This window comes from Cenococcum geophilum, assembly GCF_001692895.1.
Source record: "Cenococcum geophilum 1.58 unplaced genomic scaffold K441scaffold_11, whole genome shotgun sequence".
NCBI classification, from domain to species: domain Eukaryota; kingdom Fungi; phylum Ascomycota; class Dothideomycetes; order Gloniales; family Gloniaceae; genus Cenococcum; species Cenococcum geophilum.
In genome coordinates, this window is record NW_027137569.1 from 2,140,741 (window position 1) to 2,160,871 (window position 20,131).

Consider the following 20,131-nt stretch of genomic DNA (forward strand, 5'->3'; position numbering starts at 1 on the left):
AAGCTCGCGAAAAAAGTAAATAGGTTAAATCGGATATGGAACGGATAAGCTCCGGAAACTATAAGGATTAGGGCTATATAGCCTAAGGTAGGACAGGTCCTTAGCCTTTTTATGTATATAGCATAGAGTTAATAGGGTATTTTGCTAGAATTGCATTCCTATTCATTAATCTATACTAGGAATATTGTTTTTAGGGCTCCTAAGCCCTTCCTGAAAGCCTTTTAAGGCCTTCCTAAGCACCTAATTAAGGTCCTTAATTACTACTATATATAAGAACAAATTCTAAAAGTCTAAACTATAAATGCCCAATCTAAAAAGCCACTACGCCCTATTATTATTAGGAGTAGGATTAGTATCCATTGGGCTATTAAGTAATAACTAACGAGAATAGGATCTAGATGCCTTAGTAGGTGTATAAGTAGGCATAAAAATAGGGGTAGGATAATAAGGTGTAGCTAGAGTAGAGACTCTTAAACGCTTAATATTAATATTAGGTCCAAACCAATACTAACAAAGCTCTTACGGCGTAAGCTTATAGTTAATAAAGATACGCTTAAGCCCAGAATGAATAGAGACATTAGCTGGCTGGTATAGTCTAGAACTACTGAGACCTTGCTATAGCAACTGTTAGTTACCTATCCGTTAGGTACCCGAAGGGTAATCTACCTAATACCATATTATATTATACTCTTTTAAAACTTAACGCATATACGCGAACTTTTTTTTATAGTAAACGGCAACCTTCTTTTTATTACCCCTATCCCTTATCTTATTCTTAGTATACTAACCTTACTTTTGTATTAGGCGTTGCTGGCTAGCTTGCTAGGAATTATGGGCAGTATAGATAGCTGTAGTATAGTCTTAAATTCGGCTAAGTTGTTTAGTATTTGCGCTAGAATAAGAGAGAGCCCGGGCGATATAGTAGTTAAGGATATTAAAGGAACGTTGCTACTTAGGCCTAGGCTATTATTGAAGCTTAAAGTTAGTAATGAAAATCTATTAAGGATAGAAAAACTTACTTTAATATAACTGCCGCTTTTAGTACGCATGCATTGATTATAAGGACTGAAGGTATTAGATCTGACGCAGTGCGTCTTATTATAAGCCTCTAGAATCCTGTTATTAGATTTCTAGTCTTTTAAAGATATATAGGCAAAATCATTTAGGTAGGACTAGCACTAGTTGTGGGTTAGTAGGGGTTAGGGTTCTATATATAAAGGTAGGGCTAGGATACGCTGTGGAATTTACTTAGAAGAGCAGTTAGTAGGAGAATAAAGAGGTATATTGAATTATTAATGAAAAAGAAGAAAATCTTAATGATATATTAAAGATACGTCTAAAATTAGATAACAGTTAATGGCGAGAAGTAAGGTGTTTAAGAAAAGGAGCAGCTTAATAAATAAGGTGTCTTTATACTTTACCTTCTAATACCCTTTTAGTAAATAGCCGTAACCTTGCCAATATAACTCCGTTATAATAGCGCTATTTAAAAGGAAGGAAACACGCGTATAAGTTATTTAACTATTACCTCTTTATAAAAACTGACTACGCGGCCGGGGGAAGGCAATTAAGACGTTAAATTAAAGACATATATAGGTTAAATTAGGCCTAAAACGATACTATAGTATTAAAGAATAACATTATAGACGTTTTTAACAATCGCATAATAGCTATAATTGCTATTATAAAATGTCCCTATTTACTAGGTAGTAGAGCTACGCTAAATATATAGTATAGGACTACTAGATTTAAAACCACATATACTAAATCTTAAGAGATAAGTTTCTTTAACTAACTAATTAATACCTTAACCGCATTTAATAACCTAAGGGTAAATATAGGAGTAATGCGTTAGTGACGCAGGGGATTACAAGAAAAGGATTATAAGAAAAGATTATAGACTATATTTTAGTAGTTAAAGACGACGGCAAGCCAAGGCTTTATATATTAAATCCTATACTAAAGGTTCTACGGAACTATACTAGAACACTAAATTACCTATAATACTTATAATTAATTACAGACCGGCATAAAGGCTTAGAAGCAGAGTTGTATAAAAATCCCTATGTTAGCTTAGGTAGTCACCGGCATACTTCTAGTAGGCTTCTAATAGGTCTCCTAGCAATCCTTACGTCTTTTCTTTAGTTATGTTTTTTCCTTATTGAGGTTTTTTAGGAGTTTAAAGTAGGGGTTAGATAGATAGATAATATACAGCGGCATGCTAATACCTTTCCGACATCTCTCCGAACCTTTTCTGGGATAAGCCCTTATAATCTCCCTACCGTAAGGTAATAGTAATCGGGGGCTGACCGTAAGAAGGGGGGGGGCAATGTAAGGGATATTATTGTGGACACCTTAGGTTGCCCTTAAGATAACCCCCAGACGCCCCTCAGATGGTCGCCGGTCACGTGCCGGAGGCACGTGCCCGTAGTATATAGTCTCTATGATCCTAGAGGTCTTACCTCCTTAAGGATTCGTCTCTCTTACCAATCTATCTTGTTCCAATCGTGTCCTTATAGCCCCCTGTCTATAAGATCCCCTTACATAAAAACTACTATAAATTTTAAAATTAAATATTTAAACAACTACTGGTTTTTTTTTTTTAAAAAAAAAAAGCTTTTATTCTTAACTACCTATCCCTTAGCACGGTAGCGTCCTATAATTAAGTAGTCTGTGCGCGAATACTAGAATTAAAAGTACGCGTATAGCCACGGAGCCTTAATCCTATTGATTTTATTAGCTAGCTCTTATCGATACCGGTAGGACGTAAAGTACCGTGCTAAGGGATAGAATATCCATATACTATATAAATTTTATTAGTTTTTATTAATGTTTAGCCTATTAAATAGATTTAGTAGGGTGAGAGAAATCGTGCGTCAGGTGGGGGCCATGCGTTAGGTAGGGAGTCTTAGTATGCATAGAACCATTCAACAACTGCGGACTCTTCTAGTGGCAAGTCTAACCAATGCACTCGATTGGGGGCCATAGTTAACATCTAGCCGGTAATATACGCCATCGACTAATACATTCCACTTTGATTTTTTGTTCAGCTACCCTGATGCCAGGAGAGCTACATCCCAGCAATACTAAGAATTATGTATATATGTTCCGATATTCCTTGTGTCGATTCAGGTTAGATTTAGCCTATTATCCTATCCTTGTTCCTATTCCGGTTGTACTACTACCCCTCCCTTTCCTATTTCAGACACCTACCTCATGTATAAATAGCTTCTTTTCTTCATAGTTGAATAGACAGTCCTCATTCTTTACTTACTCATCGGTGCACGGACTACCGATCGACACCTTGCTATATAGCCTTCTAGTGCCCTACAAGGCTGCAATTCCCTTCATTTCATCACAATTATACAGTTCAATTTTTTAATCCCACGCCGCCAAGATGGCCAAAGAACAGATTTCTAGCTTACCGACTAAGGAGCCGGTCACTGGCATGCATAATAAACCGATTGCTAGTCCCTGTAAGCAGATGGGAACTCACGACAGCGCCGCACCATTGCAGGGCGATATTGTATCGACCTCCAAGGCTGACGACTGGTGGATCTGGGAACTTCTTGGTGTGCTGGGATCCGCTCTGGCAATTTCAGGCCTGTGTATTTTGCTCAAAGAATTCGACAGAAGTCCATTACCTCGCTGGTCTTACACTTACCATGGGAAAATAGCTCGGTTTCGGGACAAATCAGCACACATAACTCTCAATTCCATCATTGAGGCGATAAGCATCGCCGCTAGGCTTTGTCTGCTAATTCCTATCACAAGATGCCTCAGCCAGCTCAAGTGGGTTTGGTTTGCGGAAAAGGAAAGAACACTCACAGACTTAATATATTTTGAAGCGGCATCGAGGCAGAGTCTGCTTGACAGTGTCAAACTTATTTGGAGTCTCAAGGCAAGGTAAACCCTCACTTTCCCCTATTCTAGGAATTTGGAAAGGCGATATACTAAAACCCCGGATACCCCCTCAGACACTTCGCAGTGATGGGAGCGTTGGCGGTTATTGCAGCCCAAGGCTTCTCGTTCTTCACTCAGAACCTTGTTACCTATCCAATCATGTACCCCAGTGACCCAAATTTGCATAAACCCCTTCCTCCGAACACTGACCAGCTATATGCGAATTGGACAATGGGGTTTTCGAATGGCTCGAGTATTCCACTCCCCCCTGAATTGCAAACTGCAAGGATAGCGAACGCGACAACCTACCAAGCAGTAACTCCTGGGAATGCGCCTTGTAGGTCTACATGGTCCCTTACCGTCAGAGAGCCAGATGCTCCTAGATGCTTAACCTATCGATTTGAATCAACGCTGACGTCTTTAAGATTACAACGTCGACCCGGAAATGAAAGCAAACATCTGGGCTGCCATCTACGCTACAGACCCCTATGGATCCTGGAGCATACCATCATACTTTTGCAGTACGGGAAACTGCACTTGGGAAGGATATTCATCGCTTGGTGTATGCTCGCGCTGTTCTGATCTTACTTCCAGGTTGACGAAGAATTGCGTTTCCAAACCTGGGATTGACCCGCCGGGTGTCACGGGCTGTGACGTTTCCTTGCCCAATGGGTTTAACCTAGGAGGCGTTGAGGGTTCTCGATATAACCTCATGGCAATGAATACTAGCTTCCAGCCCCTGGTGTATACCAACTACACATCGCCAATTGCGGTTGTTCAGTCAATCACGGCCTACGATACATTCTTCGTTAATTCTACGACCCCTATAAACGCCTCAGAATGCGCCTTGGTTCCCTGTGTTCTGAAATATACCAATTCGACCGCTTATTCAAGTCCCGTTTTTAAAGGGGTAGGGTATAATGGAATTTTCTTTCTTGAATATGCGGATACCATCTGGGACAGTTATAATTTCGATAGCAATCACCAATCACCACTAAACGGACCTACAATAGATGTGCCTCTGAATATATCAAGAAACGACCCCATAAAATTCTTTATGAACCAAGGTACATATCTAGGTTTGAAATACTACACCAACGCCTTGCTTAACGGGTTTGTTCGAGGCGACGTTACTGAAATCCTGTCGTTTCTATCCGACAATCGAACCCAAAACGTACCTGCTAGTCCACAAGATGCGATGCAAGCGATATATCAACCTTGCTCCGGGTTTGATGTTTTTGGCAATCCGGTGTCGGATTGGGCCGCGTGTACTATGACCTGTCTTGCAATGGGAATGACGAAGACCATTCGCGACAACTCATTCAATCTCACAACAAATTCGGCGATTGGAGATACCTATGTTGGCCAACCAATAGTTACCGTCAGCTGGATATGGATCATTCCGGCTGTGGGGCTCTGGCTCCTCAGCACCACCACCCTGATAGGTACCGCCTGGAAAACTCGTCGTACGAGAGTAAAGACATGGCGAGGGAACCCGCTGGCATTGGTGTTTTTGGGTCTTGGGAGAAAGGAGCTGGAGGAGGTAAAGCAGCATGGGTTGACGGAAGATGGCCTGGTTAAGAAAGCCGAGGCATTGAAAGTTCAACTACGCTTTACGGACAGGCAGGCGGAGCTAGTTCATGCCTAATGCTGAGCGAGACTAGGCCTTATTGACTAATGGTCGGCATTGTCTATCAAGAGGAGGTGACTTGTTTTGGGTAAAGCGTCCTGAGGCTTGCACAGGCCATGGTTCGACTGCAAGGCTTTTACACCGAGCGTACTCGGGGTTTTCTCTTGAGGCTATCGGAGGTAGAAATGATTTAGAGGAGGTTCGTGAGCATATGTAACATGTCGCCTGGATACGCAAAATATTGGGTACGGGAGGTGTTGGGAAATTTCTAAGTATCTTTAGGAATGAAGGTATCTTTTTATTCTGAGTATTCACGTGCTTTTGGCGTGGAACCACTATGGGGAAGCTATTAGGCCACTAGAATTGGACCCTAGCTTATTAATATAAGGTAGCTAATCTAATATAGAGCTATTCTCGGGTAAGCTGGTAAGCTAGGTGCTATATATTTTAATATCGCGATAATTAGGATAATTAACCTTTAGAAAGTAAAGCTATAGTAATATAGTAGAGCGCCTTACGGTATACCGTTTGGTAAACCGCCGACTTAGATATTTGCCACCCTCTACTACTATAGGCCTCACAACCAGTATATTAAGTTTAGTAGGTAGCCGTAGTAGCTGCCTCTAAGTCTTTGGTATGTTCTGGCCAAATCAGCAGACGTAGCTAGTATAGCGATATTACTGGCCGCGTATACGCACGACTTGCAGATAAACGTATACGCGCGCAATTAGAAGCTCCTCTACCGCGGTAAGTATAGGTAGGAAGCTAGGAACAGGCCCCGGATTAAGCCCGTTACTTTCACTAAATAGAAGAAAAAGGGTTAGATCTTTAAGACTATTAGCGTCCTTAATACAGGCTTTATATACACCTATATTATTACCTTCTGTAGCTAGGCCTATTTAGAACCACTGCTTCTTATAACAACTACACGTCTCTATATATTTAGCCTATAGTATACTCCTAAACTTCTCAATTCGCTCCTAATTAACAGCTAAAACGGGTAGTGGTATGACCGTAGTCGGAGTAGGTATTGGCGGTAAAGTAGGTATAGGAGCTAGTTCTAGCAAGGACGTATTTAGGCCATTTAGAGCTTTATCTATAGTATATAGCAAAAGAGTAGGCGAGTAAGCTTAACTCCGCCGATTACGGACGCGGTGCTCCCATTATATTACCTTAATTGTCTTCTACCGTTAAGCTATTTTAGGGGTATTTTGGCTATTCTGGCCGCGAGGTAAGAAGGCATTCTTAGTATCATTTTTAGGTAGAGCAGTTCGCTAGCGCCTTATAGGACGATTCTTAGTAGTAGAACCTAACTCTATAAGAGCTTTCCGCTTATTTAAATTATATTTAGAGGCCTAGAAAAGTAAGTAGAAGTAGAAGTAGTATATAGGGAAGACGCGCCTTTAACTAATATAACTAGCATAGCTTTAAAAGCTTCTTTAAAGGGCCGTCTTTAATAAAGTTAAGGTAGCCTACGGATATAGCACTTGCTATACTTAATTACAGCAGGATCTGTTATATATATAGTAGTATTAATAGAGGTGTCAATAAAAAGGAAGGCGCAATACTAGGATATTTTGATGTTTATAATATTTTAATATTCGTCACGTGGATTCTGCCATAACTTACCGCGCGCAAGTTTTTTCTTTAACTAATTAGGACCTGGCTTGGCAAATTTTGAAATCTAGGACCCGAAAATATAGACCACTCGTACCTCGGGTCATGTCACGGAACGAGGTCAGGAGGCTCTGTGAACGTCGTAGCATTGACTATAGTACACGACAGGATATTGCACGGAGGTGCAAGAGGTACGGAGGACGGCCCAGAAAGAAATTTCCCCTTCCTATTTGGGAAAAGCGCGGTTTTAGTGCCAAGACCCCACCAAAATCAACTCAATCAGCTTAATTGAAGCTTTTGATACCAGTATATTGTCTATATAGCTTCTAAAACGTGGTGTTTTAGTGTCTAGTATTTACCTGATTGACCTCGTTCCACCGCACCTTATATTCTACAGGCTTTCGAGGTTTTTGAGGCCTTAGTTGCCTCTGTTGTTCTTGGCTCACTGCCTAGCTCTCTACCCGTTTAATTACCTGATTGCGATCGTTTCTTTGGAGTCTCTGGTTATAGAGCTGTCGATCTGCAATTAAGCCAGAGCCTTAAGTGTTCTGACGTCGATTTAGGACAACCAAATCAGCTAATTTTTGCCAGTCTTCCTTAGTGATCTCCTTAATTTCCTTACGGCTCTGCGTAGGTAGGAAGAATTATAGATAGGCGTTAGGTAGACCACAGTGATTGCGTAATATCTCGTAGCCCGTTTTAAGCACCTTAACAATTATAGAGAGCTTATGATTGGCTTCCTTACGGAGCTGCTTCTGGCTTCGCTGCTTTTCATCTACTCCCTCTCTATAATTATTACCTCCTTTAAGTTCTATAATCTTCTCAATATGGTAAGGAATCCTCTCGATCTACTGCTGAATTCGCCACTACTTAAGATCTTGCTAAGCTATAAGCCAAGCCTTCTCTGTAGCTGCGCGGGAGGTAAGTGGGCCTCTTTTTGTAGTAATCCGTTTTAGGTAGCCCTAATAGGGCTTAATTGTATTTAGATTAGGCGAATTACCTAGCTAAAGAAAACGTTAAATCTCGCAGGCGTTAAAGTAGGTTTAGTAAATCTTTGTAATATAAGTAGTAGCCTTATCTTCCTATATAATCATATTAGGATTTAAGTATATAAGACTCTAGGCAAACGGAAAAAGTTTTAGTATTAAAATATTCGTTAAATATCGCTACTAGTTGATTCTACCTCTATCTAATTAAGTTAAAGCTCCGTACAACGCCGTAAATTTCTATTTAGTAGGAGCGCCGCCTATTCGCCTCTTATAACGTAGTTTATATAAACTCCTTTTAGCTGCTTAATTCTTTTTCTAGGCCTTATATGCCTCTAGCTCTAGAGCTTAATTCCAGATCTTAATAATAGATTTTAATTCGTTAAATTCCTTCTTTATTTGGGGCTTCCAAATATAGTAAGGGCCTTTAAAGTCGTATGTAAAGCAACCCCAAAACATAAACTCAGAGTACCCCTTCTACCGTTCTTGTACGCAGCTACGTACGCAGGCTTTATTCGATCGTCGCCATATTTAATAGCCCCCTCAACGGTGGCCTAAAACGACGCTTGTCTTATCCGACCAAATTACAGCCTTCCAATCTTCTAACGTCTAATAATGATAAGCCAGTGTAAATCTATATCGTTCGTTCTTTATAGCTGCAGTTAATCCAGGCTTCCTTATTGGCTTTATTTTACGGAAGCCGTGCTTTTTAAGTATAATTTGAACGGACGCCGCAGAGATACCTATTTCGCGAGCGATTTTTTTGCTGCTTTTTTTACGCCCGTAATAATCGCATATAACGGCGTTAACGACTCTCTGCTCGATATTGGGGGTAATCTTTTTAGTACGCCCTATGCGGGGCTTATCCTTAAGGTGGTCATTAAGGAGGACCCAATTTGCGTTCCAACTATTCTTTACTGCCTTTTTTGCTAGGTTACGGATGTGCCTACCGCTAATCCCAGTAATTTGAGTGATTAGTTTTAGGGGTGTACCTAAAGCCTTTATTACTATGGCCTGCGCCCTCGTTGCAAGGCCGTAGTAAGGCATTTTGGGCTTAAAAATAGTAGGGAAAACAGTAGAAGGTATATAGAGGATATTATAAGCGATTAAGTGAGTAGATTCTATTAAAAAGTTGGCGTAGAGTTGCTTTTACAAAGCTCGAAGTTAAAAATTCTGTATATTTTGGTGGGGTCTTGGCACTAAAACCGCGCTTTTCCCAAATAGGAAGGGGAAATTTCTTTCTGGGCCGTCCTCCGTACGTAGGCACCTGCGATCTATATACTGTAGGGTGCCAAGGCTCGCTAGGCTTACGTACGTGAGGGCCGCCAGGCCGGAATCCGTGACAGGTCAATAATATTCAATTGAGAAACCACCGTCACCAAAGCCGTACGATAACCGTTTAGAAAACCAGGAAACAGATACCGGAACAATTGATTTTAATTCCAAAGCACCAGTTGCGATAACAGCAACATCACCATATACGACGTCTCAACATCACCAAATACGACGTCTTAACGTTACTAGAATCCCCTACAATAACAGCAGCGTCTAAAGTATATCAATGCAATTAAGCAGCTTTATAAGCACGTTAATGCAATTGAATAGCTTTAAAAGATCTACCTCGATTACAGATCAAAGATCTACCTCGATTACAGCTTAAATAACTACCTTAACTACGGAGGTCTCTGTCTAAAGTTTTTGCACCTTCCTAATTAGGAAGTTAACTTACTAACTCTATTAATATATTAGTATATTTTTATTTTTATATTTTTATATAAATTATAAATTAAAGGTATAATATTATTAATAGTATTAAAGTAGTTATTATAACTTAAAATTTATTAAAAATTATTAGTACTACAATTTACGCAGCCAGTATTGCGGCTTACGTACTAGTGCTAAAAATTACGCACTTATAGCGAGATCGTGACCAAATTTACGTAGGGTAGGCTAATAGCTACGCACCTATGATTGTGCGTGCGCATTCGCATAACTTCCTAATTAGGAAGATGCAAAAACTTTAGACAGCGACCTCCGTATAGATTAAACACTACACTATAAGGACTTTAAGACGATATCTTAAATACAATTAAAGCTGCCTCTATACAACTAAGTAGTTTACTAAAACTGTTTAATAGAGTATCTAATACAGCTCTACGTGTCAATGAAATCTCGGCCAAACCTTCTACTAACGGCCTTACTATTACCCTACCCTGTGCCACTCCTAATTTGTATCTAAATTTCCTATTTTTGGTACGGTTTCTACCTTTATTTTGCTTTCTATAGCTTTAACTACACCGTCAAATCTAGGGGGGTATGTAACTAACTACCGGACCTTGTATATTACCCTATTTCACTAGCATTAGCACTACCCTTATATGTCTCGGATATAGTTAAAATGAGTTATAGGCTTTAGAGTTCGGGGTCTACTTTTATATATATATTACACTTAATTTCCATAGATTTATAATTAAGTTGCTTATTTAATACCTACACTGCAAAAGCTTATATATACTATTTAAAGACTATAATAGATACTAAGCTAAACTACTATATCTATAATAAAGAAATGCTAGCTATTATCTCTAGCTTTTAGCACTAGCGTATATAGCTAGAGTGTTACGGCACTAACGCGCGTAACCTGGATAAGGCCTAGTTAGGGGGGTTCGCTTACGTCTTAGCTNCATGTATATAGACGTGTCCTTTCCACGACCTTCTTCTACTCCTCATCTTGATATCCGGGTCCATAGACATTCCAATTGTACAGGCTTACATACGTTCTAAACGGCGCTCGTGCCTCGATTGACTAAGTCGCTGTGATATAGAGGGGACCCCTAAACCTATCTAGGTAGTATTAAATTATAAGGCCCTAGAATACTTTATAACAATAAAGGCCCTTACGGCTTAGCAGGCACGCTAGGTAGATATCCTATCTTAGTTTAACTTCTTAATTATATATAGACCGGGCGCTATAAACCGTGCAGACGCTCTTATAAGGCGTAAATACGACCAGCTATACTACCGGCGCCTTCAACACTATACGGTCGCATTATATGCTACCTAACACCGATGGCGAGTCGGTAGAATGGTGTTTTCTAGGAAATAAATACGATTTCTCCCGTAAAGGGGATTCTGGTTCGTTTGTATTATCTAGCCTTGGCGAATTAGGTAGTGTTGTCATCGGCGGTACTATGGACAATTACAATTACCTTATATACGTCACTCCTATCAGCGAAGTCTTTCAAGATATTAAACAGCGCTTGGTTACACTGTTTACCTACCAGAAGTTAATAAGTCTTAAGTACCTTAGCGTTGTCCGCGGAGTTGAAATCCTATTCTAAAACTCTATAAAAGTGTTTTAATAGCCGTAAAATATAAAGTCACAGCTTTTTTATAATGCATTTTATAGTAATTATCTATAGGGATGTACTTCTAGACACCTTTTTATCCACTTAAAATAACCATTTAAAAAGAAAAGGCTATTGCAGTTAATAAAAGAGGTCAGCCTAATTCTGAGCGGTTAGACGAACCTGGACGACTAGTCTCTTTTAGCTCGTCAAACCGCTTAGAATGAGACCAACCGAGCTAAAGGAGGCCAGCCGACTTCTGAGCGGCCAGCCTCGTTCTCAGCTAGCCTCGTTCTCAGCGGCCAGCCCAATTCTTGTCCGATGTTTTGATACAATTTCCTTTACTGTTACAGCCTGAGAATTTTTCTTCTAATATAATTAATTCGCTAAGAGCTCTAATCTTTTCATCTTTCTTTAGGTTGCCATTTACTTTCAAGTATGAGAACATGGCACGTCGATTCTTATACAGCTATAAATAGCAGTCTCTCTGGTCTAGAGAAGAAGAGGAATTGTAGAGATCGAAAAGACTATTCGGGTGTTATATTAGAGAGGTCCATAGATAGACCAAAGAGAGGACAACAGACTAAAAGTAGGCTATCCCTTGCACAGATAAGGTGCTATATTTTGTGGTCCGTGCGCGGAGAACATCAAAACTTTTAAGAGTTTTGGTTTGGCGATGCGGCAGAACGACTTACCGTCTATACATGCACCTCTTTAATTGGTGCGCACGGGCCGCATTTTATAGAGCGTTGTTATCTGTGCAAGGGATAAAGCTAAAGTCTCCTCGTTAAGTGGCTAACAGCAGAGATCAGTACATCATAAAAATAAGTAACCTATTCTTCTCATCTTTTTCCTCAACATATGAGACGTTCTGGCAGGTCTAACTTATCTAACATATATTTTCTATGTCCTTGCGGCTATCCCTTAACCCGTCGGGGTCCTTAGAGAATTCGCTACTGAATTTAATTGAGCACTTGCATTGAACCGAGTTCTCTGATTGGGCTGGTCCCTTATCGATAACGTAGGACCAAAGACGACGGGTTAAGGGATAGCTTTACTTCCATTCCCGACTCTCTCTCCATTAATTATGCCACGGGCTAAGAAGGATTTTATTCAGCGAGCGAAGGGGAAGGGAGACTCTGAGTGACCTCTTCCTGTCACGAGAGTCAGCTGCTGGCACGCCTAGTGGATCCCGTCCTTTACTAAACAGCGCCGATCACGTATGGCATCTGTGGCATACGAGGATTTCAACATACCAGGCTTTGATATTTATCACAATGCCATACCTTTGAGAGCTGGAGGTCACGTTAGACAAAATGCGGGGTCCCAGAATTGGGGGCCCCAACTAATGTGCTCAGCCTCGGCTCAAGCGGTATACCTCCTTCCACGTCAGACCTGGCTCAGGTTTGCTCAGACTTTGAAAATGTCAAACTTTTATTAAATTGAAATGATATTATTACATATGATTTTTAATTTTAGCTTTAACCCACTTTTCAAAACCACCGTAGACGATAATCTCTTGCACGTTAGGAGGCAACTCGCCGACTTTCTGCTCCCAAGTAGAGCCGTCTGCCTCTTTAATGACAACCTTAGAGCGGCGGACGTCCCAGAGAAACTTCCAACCAGTGCGACGGGTCAGGCGCCTCTCAGCCTCGTCCTTGTAAGCTTCGCGCAGACGTCGTACAAGACGGGGCACTTCAAGACCCAAGAGGGCATTGTTGATACTGTTACGGCTGAAGATGTTACCGAAACTACCAGCAACGACGAGAGGAATCTGCTTGGCCAGGATAGCAGTGGCAGCCTGCTCACGGGAGGAGCCACAACCAAAGTTATGGCCAGTAACGAGAATGTCACCAGCCTTGGCGATCGTGCGGAACTTTGGATCATAGTTCTCCATGCACACCTCGGCCATTTTTTCCTTACCAATGTGATCCTGGTAGGTGTACTTGCCTACTAGATAATCAGTATAGAGTTTGAATTCCAGGAAGAGGAAGGGGTTTCACTTACCAGCGTAGATGCCATCGGTGTTAATATTATCACCATCACAGAAAACAATCTCACCTTCAATCCTCTCGGGGAAGCCAGGGAGAATGTTGGTTAAGGTTTCGTCTTCAGCGGTAGTGGGGCTGGACGGCTGCTTACTAGTGCCCTCAGCAGTGGCAATCATGCTCTCAACGTCACCAATGACCTTGTTGAGAGCATCCTCGATGGACAGAGCCTTGTCAGTGATATGATCACCGCTTCCTTCGCCGATAATAACCTTCTCAACACCTTCGGGCTTCTGGTACCAGCCAGGACCAGCAATCTTACCCTGAAGAGCACTTGCGGCAACTACTTCAGGGCTGGCGAGGTAAGCCTTGGAGGACTTGGCACCCATACGACCGTGAAGTTCCGGTTACTAGCACTTATACCAACTTCACCGGGCTCAAGAAGACCGAGACCGAGACCAATACAGGGACCGCAGCTCGCGGGTAGGGGTTGGGCACCTGAGTCAAGCAGGACCTGCCAGTCACCGGCCTCCTCAGCAATTTGTTGCTCAGGAATGGAGGCCGCAGCAATATAGAAGTTAACGCTAGGGTGAATTTTAGCAGGCCTGTTATCCTCGGCAGCCTCGCGGAAGACACGAGCGGCGGCAGCAATATCAGAAGCTCGCGAGTTGGTGCAGGAGACGAGGTAGGCTTTGTCCAGACGGATATTCCTAGCCTCGAGGCTCTTTAGAGGGGTAGCGACTTTGACAGAGTTGGGACCGGCGACGAACGGGGAAAGAGTGGACAGGTTGAGGTAGAGCTCCTTGGCATACGCAGCACCAGGGTCAGCGACTAGCCGGTTCTCTACAATCTCGTCAATTCGCTTGTGGTTGATGCGGTCCTTAGAGGGACTATCGAACATGGCCGCGGTAGTGGCCTTAGCGCGGTACCAGGAGATGAGCATCTCATCAACGGGGAATAGTCCTACGTCATATATTAGTGTTTGTATATGTGTTTATATATCAATGTTCTACCACTCAAGGCACCCCACTCAGTCGTCATGTTGGCAATGGTCAAACGGTCGTCAATGGGGATGCTTCCCATAGTCTCTTCGGATCCGGTAAATTCGATAGCATGGTTGAGAACCTCGTCCTGGTTAAAGAGACCGCAGAGGGCGACAATTACATCCTTACCAGTGACACCAGAGGGGAGAATACCAGTGAAAGTGATTTTGGCAACAGGGGGGCTTTGAAACCAGGTATGGCCAGTGGCCCAGATACTAGCTGCGTCGGTTCGTACAACAGGGGTTCCCTAGAGACCGAATTAGTACTCGGGAGCAGGAATGCTTCGATAGATGCAACTTAAAAGACTAGACACACCCCCGTACATGTTCGAGTGGCTATCACTCGCGACGGTGAGTGTTGCTGGCCAGGCGTATCCTATCGACCCGTTAACGTCACCCGTCAATCGTGAGTGTGGATGAAATCTTCACCTTCCTCGATCATGATCTGATGGCCGATACCCCTGCCAGCGGGGTAAAAATCCACACCATGCTTGCCGGCAAACTCTTCAATCTGGCGGTACTTCCTTAGGTTGGCCTCAGACTTGTTCTGGACATCGTGGTCGAGAGTCATGACGACCTGGCGATTGTCGAGGATCTTGGAGGCGCCAATATCCATGAATTTCAAAGCCACTGGCCAACTGTTGTCATGCGTCATGCAATGGTGAGGGGCAAGTGTAACATAGTCGCCGGCCTTGACCATTTTACCAGGGCCGAGGCCGACAGAGTATCGCTGGACGATCTTTTCGGTGAGGGTCTGGGGATTGACCGGGATGGCGGGCTTCTGAGAGGAGAGGGGAGCGGTGGCATTGAGGGTGCTCTCAAGCTGCGAGGGGAAGGTGTGTTGCCATCGTGGATGGGTGGAGGTGTAGGCGCGGGACTGGGACGCAACTAGGGAAAGCGATCGAGAGCGGGTAATGAGGGTCTGAGAGTGTAGCTGCACGACGGTGACGGTATTGAAAGCAATGGGCCTCCACTAAGGACATGTGAGTGGTGTTTCTTGGAGGTTAGAAGGGAGAACACGGCGACGGCCGCTTCTTTCCTATAAGAGCCGATCAATTGCTGGTACAGGAACATACAGGTACAGCCATGATGGGTAGTTTAAAGCCGAAATTTGGCGTGGGCCATGCCAGAAGAATCTATTTTGGAGTGGGAGGACGAGCCCATGGTCGGCATAGGAATTTTCGCACTGTCACGTGATCCTCACAGGATTCTGATCATTATCGGTAACGTAATCAACAGGTCAGCTGATCACACGGTTGTTATTAGAACTATCTTGTCCCACAATGGGAGGCCGGATAAATCCGGCCCGATGGCACTAAACCAGTTTAGGCCATCTGTGCCGTTGTGGTCTGAGACACTTTAGCCGACGTTTGTAACGCACGTCGCTATCCCTTGCACTGATAATAACGTCCTATAAAATGTGGCCCGTGCGCACCAATTATATATGGGCTAGACCTGCGGAGGATAGATTATCCTATCCGGTCGGGCGGATAATAATCCTATTTAAGAATAGCCCGGATATTAGATAATATCTAAATAACATCTAAATATCCGCAAAATTTTGACTATAAAACTAAACCTTTACCCCCTATTGTATAACGCTATAAATATAGCTAGTACTAGTAAAATTTACCCTAAAAACTTTAATAATAATAATTCCTTTAAAGTTAATATACTTTTCGCCCTTTTAAGTAGTGTTTAGACTAAAGCTAATACTGGTTTAATCCTAATTACTTATATAACATATATCTTAAAATAAGTCTTCTTAATTTATATATATACTTATATGGTAATAGAGGAAGAAAAGGCTTATATAAAGAAACGCTACTTTTATAAATACTGTCCTCCTTATGTTACGGAACCCCACCGTAGGGGCCTCCATAGGAGAACCCCGTGCTCTCGCGTATACCTCGCGTACAGCTTATATCAGCTACGCGTAGGTATATCACCTCCTTACGCCCTCGACCCTTACGATTGATCGCGCAACGTCTTATAGACTCCTCGAATACATACACTCTGTAGCCACTGCTCCCGTCCCATAACATTACGTTACGCCTTTTTTACTACTAATACTTAGCCTACAATTAATTCTATATCTCTATAATACCGTAGGCGCTATTAAAAGCAGCGTATCTATAAGTTACCCTACTCTATACTTTTAAGGAACCTATAATAGTAAAATAATATTCCTTATTAGCTACTATATTAAACCTAAAAAATAATTTAATACTTATACTTAACCTACGCCGCTAATTAACTCTAGGAGAATTTAACTTATTAGCCCTAGCCTTAACCCCTAAGGGGAAGCCTAGTGGCTTAAAAGATTATAACGACCTTAATAAGGTAGATACTAATAATATTTTATCCTTTATTAACTATATAACTATAGATAAGTAAGCGGAAGAGCTACTATCTATTAAAATTAAAATATAAGACGCTAAGATATTTATAAAAAAGGTAATACAAAAACCTAATAAATACTACTATAACGGAACCTTATAGCAAGTACTACGATAGGCTCGTTAATAGGCTAAGTATATAGGTAATATAAATTAAAGTTAACAACGTAATAATAACTAGTGGAGTGGTTGCCTAATAGATTAACTTTAATTATATTCTAAGAATTACTATAAGGAAGGAACTATTTAGGTAGGGACTAAGGGTCCTTAAATATACAACCGTACTCCTATAAAATCCTCCTTATATGTAATATACGTATTATACGTATTATACATGCGTTCCCTTTATACACTACGTATACTGCGTATAACGTTATATAACTTTAGTTACTATTCCTCGTTATATAGCTCTATTAGCTCCATCCTAGACTATACCTAAATTAACCAACTAGCTTCTTCTAACTCCTCTTTAAGTAGTTATAATATTGTACTTAAAGCGTTCGTAATATTATTTCCCTTCTCTTTATCTTTGTCCTTAAAGATTCCTAATATCTCTAAGTTATCTACTAGAGGTATAATATCTGTCTAATTAATTTAGTTAATATCGTTACTTATTATACCTAAAGCTCCTTCTTCTTCGTAGGCGCAACGTCGTGCCCATATTATTACTGCGATACTATCTCTTAGTGAGATTATACCGTCTCTGTATTCTTGCTGTTTAAAAGAGTATAACGGAACCTTATAGCAGGAACTACGATGGGCTCGTTAATAGGCTAGGTGTGTAGGAAATGCAAAGATAGTAGTTAACAACGTAATAACAACTGGTGGAGTGGTTGCCTAACAGATTAACTCTAATTATATTCTGAAAATTACTATAAGGAAGGAACTATATAGGTAGGGACTAAGGGTCCTTAAATACACAACCGTACTCCTATAAAATCCTTCTTGTACATAATATACGTCTTATATATAAGGTATATAAGTTCCTCTTATTTCTCTTGTTTAATATATAGCATGTTATATAACCTCGGTTATTATTCCTCGTTATATAGTTCTACCGGTTCTATCCTAAACCGTGCTTAAATTAACTAACTAGCTTCTTCCGACTTCTCTCTAAGTAGTCATAATATAGTACTTAAAGCGTCTATAACACCATCTCCCTCTTCTTTATCTTTATCCTTAAAGATTTAAAATATCTCTAAGTTGTTTACTAGAGGTATAATATCCGTCTAATTAATTTAGTTAATATTATTACTTATTATACCTAAAGCAATTTCTTCTTTACACGCCCAACGTCGTGCCCGCACTATTACTATGATATTATCTCTTAGTAAGATTATGCCGTCTCTATATTCTCGTTGTGCGAAAGAGGGGTTAATTTATATTACATTGGCGAGTTCTTCTTCGCGACAACCGTCCTCTTACTTGGAGTGCACTAAAGCGAATATTCGTTCGTCCTGTAACATTTGCTCTACCTTTAATGCTAAATATACGCGACCTATTACTCTTAATAGTCATCTGGTTCCCTAATTAATTTGTCTTAGGGTTTTATATTTAATCTGCTACTACGCGGCTAGATAGTAAACTGTCTTAAGCCCTTACTAAGTTAGAACGTTCTTATAATGCGGAACAGAAGGCCTTAAATACTCGTATTACGGTATTTACTTAATTACTTCGCCTTAAAAAGGTTTGTAAGAAGGTTTATTTTAAGGAGTAAAAACTTATAGAATAAGGTCTTTAGGAACTTAGTAATAAGAGAACTGACTCTCTTCCTATAATAAAGGGAATAACTCTAAGTAGTTCGGCAGTCGCTCTTCCTAGGTCCCCCTTAGGTAACTTATTCTTTAGCGATCCTTCCTTATTAATATTACCTGACTTATTCTCTTCTAATACTCCTATACCTTTTCTATAGCGTTCTTTAAATTCTCTAGTAGCTCCTAGGTAGTTTTAGTGTAGCCTATCTACTTAACCTTATACTATATTTTATTGTTAACGTCCTTATAACTAACAATCTCTAAAACTTACTATTTATCTTCTTCTCGCCCTTTATACGTATCTGCTTCGTAAACTAGTGGCTTAATATTCCCGTATACTAGCTTTAGCATTGCAATATACTATATAGGGTAGATTTTTATCTTAGCTAGTAGATTTAACTTAAACGTAACCGGTAAAATCCTTTATATAATTTTAAAAGGTCCTAGTCTAACGTGGTCCAACTTCTTACTTAGTCGTTAACTCTTAAAATTTTTATATAGTAGCTATACTTTATCTCCCTCCTTAAGATCTGGTCCTTTAGATCTCTTAGCGTCGTAGTACCTTTTTATCCTTTATTATACTTCCTTAGCTATTTCTATAAGGTTTATATAAAAATTTATTAAAGTCTCTATTCTTTACTTAGCTCTACTACTTATTTTCTTTACTTAACGTAGCGATAATAATATTCTTAGCTTATATCTATAATTCGCCTTAAATAGTAACGTACCTATTCCTTCTTAAGGTGTTATATTATATATAAACTATATAACTAGTAATAGCGATACCTAATTATTCTGTNNNTNNTTAANNTAATNNCTTANATACTANTCTAGTGTCTANTTTAANCTTTCNNTTTAACCNTCTNTCTNNNNATAATATACGGTAGAAGTTACTGCTTAAACTCCTTACTCCGCTAAGAATACCTCCTAGAATGCTGCTACGAATCTTAAATCTCTATCCAATATAATTTTACTTAATGCTCTATATCTTGCAAATACTTCCTTAATATAAATTTTAGTAACATCTTCCGCTAAGATTTCTTCTATATACGCTATAAAGTATCCCCACTTTATAAGCTTGTCTACTATTACTAAGATTACGTTATAATCTTGTCTAGTAATAGGATCTCTTAACTTTAGCAACTTTACAATAAAGTCCTATAATATGACCTCCTATAGTCTCTCTAGTATTTTAACAGGTTATAGCCCTCTATATAGCTTATGCCTTATTAGTTTATTCCTTTAGCAATCTAAACATTCCTTAGTAACCCTTCTAGCTATCCTCTAGATTCTGTTAATAATGTATTCCTCCTAGAGTCTTAACACTAAGCCCGTAGCTTTATTATATCCTTAAGTTAATCCCTTATAGAATTCCTCTATAAATTGCTTAGCTATACTCTTTAGGATGTACTTTACTTCTCGGTTTTCGTATATATCCAACTATAGATCTTCTAGCTGTACTTCT

At 40.4% G+C, this 20,131-nt stretch overlaps 4 protein-coding genes across 4 annotated transcripts; 1 reads left to right on the forward strand and 3 right to left on the reverse strand.

Annotated features, from left to right (window-relative positions):
* Positions 1-3,364: 3,364 nt before the first annotated feature.
* On the forward strand, positions 3,365-5,787 carry K441DRAFT_631913 (uncharacterized protein). The gene is made up of 3 exons (XM_067646328.1): positions 3,365-3,906; positions 3,978-4,240; positions 4,329-5,787. Exons 1-3 carry the CDS (start codon positions 3,398-3,400, stop codon positions 5,549-5,551), a joined length of 1,995 nt encoding a protein of 664 aa, XP_067506556.1. The 5' UTR covers positions 3,365-3,397; the 3' UTR covers positions 5,552-5,787.
* Positions 5,788-7,794: 2,007 nt separating this feature from the next.
* On the reverse strand, positions 7,795-7,998 carry K441DRAFT_550148 (uncharacterized protein; the record flags this gene model as incomplete). Its single annotated transcript, XM_067643043.1, has 1 exon — positions 7,795-7,998. A coding segment is annotated over one exon (204 nt), but the record flags the coding sequence as incomplete, so codon positions are not given.
* A 747-nt stretch (positions 7,999-8,745) lies between these two features.
* K441DRAFT_549325 (uncharacterized protein) lies at positions 8,746-9,183 on the reverse strand (the record flags this gene model as incomplete). Its single annotated transcript, XM_067642998.1, has 1 exon — positions 8,746-9,183. The coding sequence occupies one exon, from the start codon at positions 9,181-9,183 to the stop codon at positions 8,746-8,748; it is 438 nt and encodes a 145-aa protein (XP_067506558.1).
* A 3,756-nt stretch (positions 9,184-12,939) lies between these two features.
* K441DRAFT_685699 (homoaconitase) lies at positions 12,940-15,601 on the reverse strand (the record flags this gene model as incomplete). Its single annotated transcript, XM_067651915.1, has 7 exons — positions 12,940-13,433; positions 13,491-13,848; positions 13,899-14,434; positions 14,485-14,761; positions 14,828-14,889; positions 14,943-15,486; positions 15,590-15,601. The coding sequence occupies 7 exons, from the start codon at positions 15,599-15,601 to the stop codon at positions 12,940-12,942; spliced, it is 2,283 nt and encodes a 760-aa protein (XP_067506559.1).
* Between the last annotated feature and the right edge of the window lie 4,530 nt (positions 15,602-20,131).